The sequence below is a fragment of the Sinocyclocheilus anshuiensis genome, unplaced genomic scaffold (genome assembly GCF_001515605.1).
Source record: "Sinocyclocheilus anshuiensis isolate Anshui unplaced genomic scaffold, SAMN03320099.WGS_v1.1 scaffold322, whole genome shotgun sequence".
NCBI lineage: Eukaryota > Metazoa > Chordata > Actinopteri > Cypriniformes > Cyprinidae > Sinocyclocheilus > Sinocyclocheilus anshuiensis.
In genome coordinates this window covers 743,235-751,679 of record NW_015542366.1, presented here as the reverse complement: position 1 = coordinate 751,679, position 8,445 = coordinate 743,235, and the positions used below count along the sequence as shown (strand labels likewise).

Here is an 8,445-nt window from a genome sequence, read left to right as displayed (position 1 = left end):
GCCGCTGCTCCTGGTTCTCTGTGTCCTGCTCATCATGATCCTGTGGGTGAAGATGGGAGAGGACTCTCTGGAGGAGCTCGTCAGACGACTTACTGTTATCATACAAAAAATCGGTAGGAGGAGCTGTGAGTGTGTGTGTGTGTGTGTGTGTGTGTGTGTGTGTCAGTAGCGTCAGTAGTATTGGGAGAAATATATGAGGACTGTAGCTCAAGGTTGTTTGCAGCTTCTGTTTGTCTTTGCTTTAGTAAACATTTGAGAACGTGTTGTGCTGATTTTACCTCTGAATAAATTAATCCTTCCAACCCATAAAACCACAACAGCTTTTATATTTAGACCTTTAAGTTTAGTAGTTCAGAATTGTTTCTGTTGATGACATCACTTATAAGCCTGAAATTGAATTCCATCTGAATTAGAACTTTCCCAACATTCTCAGATAAATACAAAAAAAATTCAATTAGAATTTGAAATTGGTATTTTGAATGTAATTTTTTTAAATTAGAATTTAATTCAAAATTTTAAAAATCAAATTAAAAATACCAATTAATTTAAATATAGGCTGTTTTCAAATTTCAAAATTCTAATTTTCAGAGTTCTAACAGATGGAATTAAGTGAATTAGAACTTTTGAACTAGACATTGAATTTTGAATTTGAGTTTTACATTTGAAATTAGAAATAGAATGAAATTATAATTAAGAAGTTATTTTTGAATTGCAATTAGACTTTTGACTTGTAGGTTCTCTTTTTCACTGTCTGTGGTGGGTAACCCTAGCTGTGTTTTTATGCTGTCTTCCTCCTCTCATTCTCTGAGGAGTTCTGAGAACATCTGAGCAGTCTGCCACTGGCAATGAGCTAAAAACACACACCAACACAATGAAACAGCAAACACGCAAAGTGTAGTAACATTCTTTCTCACATTCGGTCTTTCAGAAATATTATATGTCTGTAAATGGGTCATCCTTTAGTCAGGAGGTTTTGGCCTTTAGCGTTCTGGTGTATAAAGATATATGGTACTGTTTACACTGTGGTGAACTCACGCTCAACCTGTTCACATTCCCACACTCACTTATTTGCTGAAGCTCTACTAAAGGAGTTATCATTAATTTCTTCCCAGTAATGATATGACTTGCAGAACACAAGGTTGCATGAGCAGGCGTGCAGAATATTTATTTTATATTTCTGCCTATTAATCAGTATTTTTGTTTTAAACAAATTGAGCAATGACCCACAGTCACCAGAAATACTGTAAAATATTTGTAAGTATTACAAATATTAAGCAGCACAATTGCTTTCAACATTTATAATAATAAGAAATGTTTCTTGAGCAGCAAATCAGCATATTAGGATGATTTCTGAAGGATCATGTGACACTGAAGACTGGAGTAATGGCTGCTGAAAATTCAGCTTTACATCACAGGAGTAAACTACATTTTAAAATATATTCAAATAGAAAACAGTTGTTTTAAATTGTAATATTTACTGTTACACAATATTACTGTTTTTAATGTATGTTTGATCAAATAAATGCAGCCTTGGTTGCATTGAAAAAATCAAACTTTTGAACGGTAGTGTATATTGAACCTAATCAGACTCAAATATAAATATGCGTTTATATCAGATATAAATATGTGTGAATCATATACTGGAAATAAGCATCAGATGACTTGCTGTGGTTTTTAAAAGGAAAACCGAAAGAACCAGAGTTTATTGTGGGGATCAACTAAATGAAAACATTGGAATAAACATACTAAACTGTGCATTTATGAGAATCTAAAAATGCAGAACGATTTTTGTGAATTTAGTGGATTGTATTAGTTCAGTATTATTAGAAGTCAATTGAAAGTTCCCACCATCATAGAAAAAGAACCCAGCTGGCATGTGACTGACCTTCATTTTTGAAATGTTGCAATTATGTCAGCTGTTGTTTCAACGTTTTAAAAAATGGTTGTAAGAAGTTTGACAAAATACTTAGAAATCAACACAAAAATTTTAAATTAAGATTCAAAATTTTAAAATCTTCATTAAAAACAAGTTCATTCTTTTTTAAAATCTGAAATAAACAAACATTAAATAAATAAACTTTTTCAATTACCCATAAAAAAAAGTTGAAATGCAGCCTGGGAATGTGTGTGTGAGTTTGTGTGTGACTATGCTAGCAAATTTGTCCTCTATGTTGACCTGGGTCTCTCATACAGTATGCTACATTTTGTGTCTGAAAAACTTCAAGTGGAACCTGCAAGTGTTTATTAGGTGTTAAAAACTCTGTCTAGCCAAAGAGCTAATGCTGGCCTACAGCTGGCCGCTCATGCTCACAATCTCTTTCTCTCACACTTACACATGACATAACATCTGCACTCATAATGTCACCCATTGTGCAAATCTAGCTTATCACATCTCCCAGTGTAGTGACGGTTAGATTGTGATGTGATCACAGATCTAAGTCAGAGGTAATAATAAAGATAAATCTTTGATAAATGATAAATCCTGATAAATCTTTTACGACTGGTCTCATAAAAACTGCAGCGATCTGACCTTTAAAGGGATAGTTTCTCTAAAAATGAAAATTCTGTCATTGGACCCCACTGACTTTATGGAAAGAAACAAAGACATTTTTCAAAATATATTCTTTTGTGTTCTTTAGAAGAAAGAAAGTCATACAAGTTTGGAACGGCATGGGGGAGAGTACATTAATTACAATTTTTGAATGAACTATTCACTATTATAAACACACAGTTCAGTGACACGACTGAAGCAAATGCATCTTCTTCCATTGAAAGCAACATAGGCCTATATTGCTAATAATTATAATAATAATTTGCTTGATAAAGTAGGGTGACCATACGTGCCATTTTCCCAGGACGCCAGTATATATAGAGATCAGTGAACGGAAGGCAAGTCTGTAGTGAATAGAGTTAATCATTCGATTTTCATGGTTTGATTCACATTTACAGTAGTTATGATAGCATGTATAAACAGGTGATATCATTTTGAATTCAGATGTAGTAATTTGGGTTTATTGTTCACAATACAATTGTTTTGTTTACACTACTTTCATATTATGTTTCAGACTTCAATGCATGACATGTTGTAACAATGGATGCTCAGAGGAATGAGTTTCCCAGGTGCACTTAAAGGGTACATATGTGTAGGGTATAGGCTAAGCTAACATGCTATGTTATGTTAATGGTAGCCTAAGCTAGCATGCTGAGCAGCTGCCAAATGTAAGCTATAAAACCATACTGTTAGATACTATTTTATGTAACATATAATTTAAAAGACATTAATGGTCCTAATAACATAGTTCAGATAATATCATAAAGGCAGCATCCAAAATTGCATACTTAGACATACCACTCTTTTCACATACTTTTTTCATCTGAGTAGGTAAAGAAGGTGAAAAGTACACACTTCCATTGAGATACTGAAATAGGGTGACCATACAGTACGTGCTCTTTTTTCTGGACACATCCTGGCCAGGATTACTACAGGATTGCCTAAAATATCACATTTTTGGCTTTGTTTTCCTGTATTCATACTTTCATGCGTTCGAATTGGAGCAGCGCTGCACAGACTGATAGGTGTATGAACGGCTCCTTATGCTTGATCGGTCTGTGCAGCGCAGCTTCAAGTCAAACATACACCTAATGTGTACGCGTATTTGCATCGCTTTGACCGTTCACTGTAGATCCCACATTCTCACGCACCACGATTGGTTGATTATGTACAATGCCTGCATGTTATTGGTCAAACTGCTTTTCGATCATTACCTTCAGCAAGCATGAAAACAGGAAAAAACAAAGCCAAAACAAATCCTGGCCAGGACGCGTCCTGAGAAAATGGCACATATGGTCACCCTATGATAAAGCCAACATACTTAACTATTTAAGCTTATTATTATTTTATTTATTTATTTATTTTCAGAAAAAAATTCTAACAGTATCTCGTCCTAGAGTTTATATGACCACCAAACTCGACACAGACCTTCGGGATGTTCTGACTGATTATGCTAGAAACATGCTAGCAACGTGCTAAAACATGCTAGCAATGTGCTGAAATACCCTGTGTGCTAAGTCATGCTAGCAGTGTGGCAAAACTTGTTAAAAACATGCTACCAACATGATAAAACATGCTAAAACATGTCAGAAATATGCTAGCAATGTGTTATATGTTTTATAAAACGTGGTAGTAATGTGCTAAAACATGTTAGCAATGTGTTAAAACATGCTAGCAGTGTGTTAAAACGTCAACAAAATGTGTAAACAAAAAGTGTTAAAATTTTGTGCTAGTGATGGGATACATGCTAACGACATGCTAAACATGCTAGCAACCTGTTAAAAGCTAAAACATGCTAGAAACATGCTAGCAGCATAGTTAGCATTAAGAAATGCTAACAATTGGAAACATGCAATGCCTAGAAACGTGGTCTGATGTGGCTTCTTAGTAATCTTATGACGTGTAATTGGGTCTGAAAAGGTTTATTGGAGACTAAACTAGTTTGATAAGGTTTCTTGGGGGTCTAATGAAGTCGAATGGGGTCTGAAGTGGTCTAATATGGTTTGTCTGAGATTATATTTGTTTTTCTTTCTTCATCTGACTTACTATCTGACACTAAAACCTTCAAATCTCAAGATTTCATACTTTCAGGACAGGCTTTATCAAGTATGTCATAAAATTTTATCTATCTAGTTGTTTGATTTATAGTACTGTAGATGTTTTATCAGTGACAATATGTTTGGAAGGTTCTAAAAAAGCGTTGATGTCTCAGCTCAGGATATCCAGTAGCGGAAGAGTATAATACAATACTGAATAGCAAATTTGTAATGTGTTTTATGATAGTTTTATATGCTTTTACCTCTATTTAGCACAGATTATTATACGGCTTTAAATACTGTACAGTGTCTGTGGGTTGCTGTGGTAAACGGGTTCTGCGGTCTTTCAAGAGGAGGCTGTTTTCTTCTGTAGGGTTGCTTCCACCGTGGTAATAGGATGAGAAATAGAGGGCTAAATTACATGCTGGGAAGGCCTTTGCCCAAACCTTGGCTGGCAGTTTCTCTCTCTCTCTCTTCTTTTATCTGTTTTCTGAAGACGACAGTGCCAAGGGTGAAACGGAGAGATTCAGAGCAATAAGAGAAACAGAGAGTGACTGTGTGTGACAGAGAAAGAGAGAGACAGAACTTCTTTCAGATAACAAATAACTGTGACCTGTCATATATTGTGTTAACTGTATATGTAAACTAGATTTTTATATTTTCATTTGAAAATATAAGCACTGCTTGACCTTGCAAAATGATGTGTTGTTTGTACTAGGGCATTGCAAGGTCTAGCCAGGACAAATTAAGTCTTTGTGGAGCCATCCACATGCATATTCATTGGTCATATTTTTTAAAAGTGCATGATAATATAGTTGATGAAAGGGTGTATTTTATATATGGTCATCCAATTGCATATATGAATTATACAAGCCCACTGGAAGAAGGATGCTACTTGCAGTCCCATGCATTATTTAGTGTGTGTATCCCTGCAGTCTATGCTCTGATCTATTTGGGTAAATGTAGGTGACTGTAAAAGGTGTGCAGGTGGTCCATACTAACCCTAAGATGGCTTATCCTGTATCTGCATCTGACTCCTCATCAAACACACACACACATATATACATTGGTTTTTCTATCATGGTAAAGACTTTTCATTGACCTCCATTAGAGTTTGTTTATTCCCTAACTCTCTGCTTTTATGCATTTTTATATTTTCATACTAAATTATTTAATGTGTTTATCAAGCTGGTTTTTGGTACTTAAGAATGTTTTTTATTGAGCATATATTTTGTTTAGGATATTTAATCATATTCAACTCAGGAGGATATTGTAAAATGTCTGATTGAATTATTCTTAAAAAAAAAGGTTACAATTCATGTAAAGAGCTCTTGCTTCTGTTTAGAGAAAGTTAGTCAGTTTGACCCCTAAGTGGCGCACAAGAATTCTGGAGATTAGTGTCTATGATTGTGTGTGTGTGTGTGTTGAATTAGCAGAGCAGAAGGGGATTTGTGCTAAAACTCTCCCTCCCCTCTCTTCCACTCTTCTCCTCTCCTCTGCAAGAATACGTGTGTGTTTGTTGCGACAGCATGCATGAATGCCGGGGTTGTTTCTTTACAAACAGGAGGTCCGAGATGCGTCTGTATGCAGCCTCTCTCTGCGGGTCCCATCTGACAGAGGAAGCCCTCTGAGACCAGCACTGGGCTGCTGTAGTCTTCCCAGCATTCTCTTGGATCAGATCGTCCTGGCTTGGGATTTCATTGGTCTTAGTTCAGATTGCCCTGGTGCAGTCAGGACTGTTTTAGCATCGGCCTGGACCGAATGTGGATCAATCTGAATTGGTTTTGGGCTGGTTCCGAGACATCAGGTCGAGCCGAGGCCAATCAAGACTGGTTAGGTGGATGTGGGAGCCAGTTTAAATGCCTCTGCATGAGTTTCTTCGGGAGGGTCAGGACGCCCCACAGCGGATCCTGTCCCGACTGACCCAGCTCCTCTACAACCTATCAGCCACGGTCTTACAGGGGGTCCCCTTCTCTCCTTTCACAACCTTCAGCCGCAAGAACTCCTGGAGGGACTGGAATGGTGAGAGACCAGAATATCAGTCTGTGTTTGGTGTAGTTGCTTTCAGATGGTTTTGCTGAGGAAACAGGATGGAAATTGCTGACTGCCTCTGTTAGATTCATTCAGTTTTAATACACTTTGTGACGTACTTGAGCGGTTAAAGGAATAGTTCAACCAAAAATGAAACTTATGCCATCATTTACTCACCCTCATGTTATTCCAAACTCATTTGACTTTCCTTCTTCTGAGGAACTACAACATTTTGAAGAATGTAGTACCAGTTGATCTTTTTCATGCAGTTTCAATAAATGAGAACTGAAAATTTCAGGCTTCAGTAAGGATGCAAAAGTACCTTAAAGGTCTCATAATTACTTAAATTTAGGTTTGTATCTCACAAAAAGCTGTCTTAAAGTAAAACAATAAACTAACGCACTAGTAATGTGGACTTTATGATACTTACACATATGATACTTTTTTGGTGCCTCTGTGTATTTTTGAAGTTTAAAAACTTCAGTGTCCATTTTTAGTAATTGCATGGAAAGGAATGACCCACATATTCTTTAAAATATCCCCTTTTGAAATAAAAGTCATACAGGTATGGAGTGACATTAGGATGAGTAAAGGTCCGTTCACACCAAGGCTGACAACTATATAAAGATAAAGTTTTAAAATGGTTCTGATTCTATGGAATTAGAATTGGAATCACTTATACAACTATTTTTTACAGCTAGAAAACAATAAAAACATTAATAGTCAATCAAAGTCCACCTGACTTTAAAGAGCTTAGGCATTTAAAGTGTAAGATGACAGAACTGCAGCTTGCACTTATAATAAACAGAACATTATCTTCCATTGGTGTGGACGCTAAAATATCTTTATAGTTCTCATTCTTGTGAACAGGCCTTAAATAAAGTATGGAATGGACGAACAATTCCTTGAACATGGTGTGTCCCCATGGTGTGTGTGTGTGTGAAGTTGAGAGGTGGTTTCCTCGTGGGATTTCTCTCACATCATTGAGATGCATGTGGATGGCCCATTGCCCAGATCGCATTGACACACATCCTCTCTCTCTCTCTTTCTCTCTCTTGCTCAGACACTTTGTGCTAAAAGTTTTGTTTTCACAGTAAAACAGTGCGTCTCAGCAGAGAGCTGGACTGGTATATTTAGGGAATACACATGGCATGAGAAACTGATAGACATGGGCAAATAGCATATCATCTCAACTTCTCCAAAAAATAATCACACACATACATACCCATAACAAACTGAACAATTGCTTTGCTTTGCATAGTACATAGTGGACAGACTAGGGAATACACACACGCTCAAAAACAAGGCACTGACAAGGACAACTTGTGGCAGTATCTGTACTGGAGAGCAGATGTCAGACGTCCTAAAATGTGAGTAAATCTCTGATCTTAATCCGCTCTGTGTCTGCTTCTCACTCGTAACAGGATGCTGCTTAAGTCGGAGTGTGTTTTTGTGTGCATTTGCTCTTTAAGGTTTGACTTTCTGTGTGTTTAATATGAAACGATTCCCAGCATCCTTGTGATGTTGTCACACTCATTTGTTCTGAATCTGCGCTATGTAGACAAGCTATTTTGGACATCATTATCTGTCATATGCAGATTATCTTTTTAGACTGATCTCAGCCCAGCTTTAGCATGAAGTCTTCAAAGTCTTTTATTATTGGAATATGATGTTTGTACACCACTTCTAGCCAAATTGTTCCTTGACTGCCTGTGTGTAGTGTTTTTTTAAGACAAGCATCACTGTTACTATTGGGCATCAGTGTTGTTTTATTATAGTTTTATATGTTTTATTAATATTATGATTTTGTTTTATATATATATATAT

The 8,445-nt window shown here is 36.5% G+C and overlaps 1 protein-coding gene across 5 annotated transcripts in view; it reads left to right on the top strand.

Moving 5' to 3' along the window:
* Nucleotides 1–6,090: 6,090 nt before the first annotated feature.
* Nucleotides 6,091–8,445, top strand: part of LOC107692131 (guanine nucleotide exchange factor DBS-like) — a 72,798-nt gene continuing 70,443 nt past the window's right edge. For 3 of the 5 annotated variants that reach the window (XM_016491051.1, XM_016491052.1, XM_016491050.1), the window contains exon 1: nucleotides 6,091–6,609. In XM_016491051.1, the coding sequence (XP_016346537.1) occupies nucleotides 6,447–6,609 (163 nt within the window). In that variant the 5' untranslated portion in view covers nucleotides 6,091–6,446. The remainder of the gene's footprint in view (nucleotides 6,610–8,445) is intronic. The other 2 variants (XM_016491059.1, XM_016491057.1) reach the window with 1 other exon arrangement.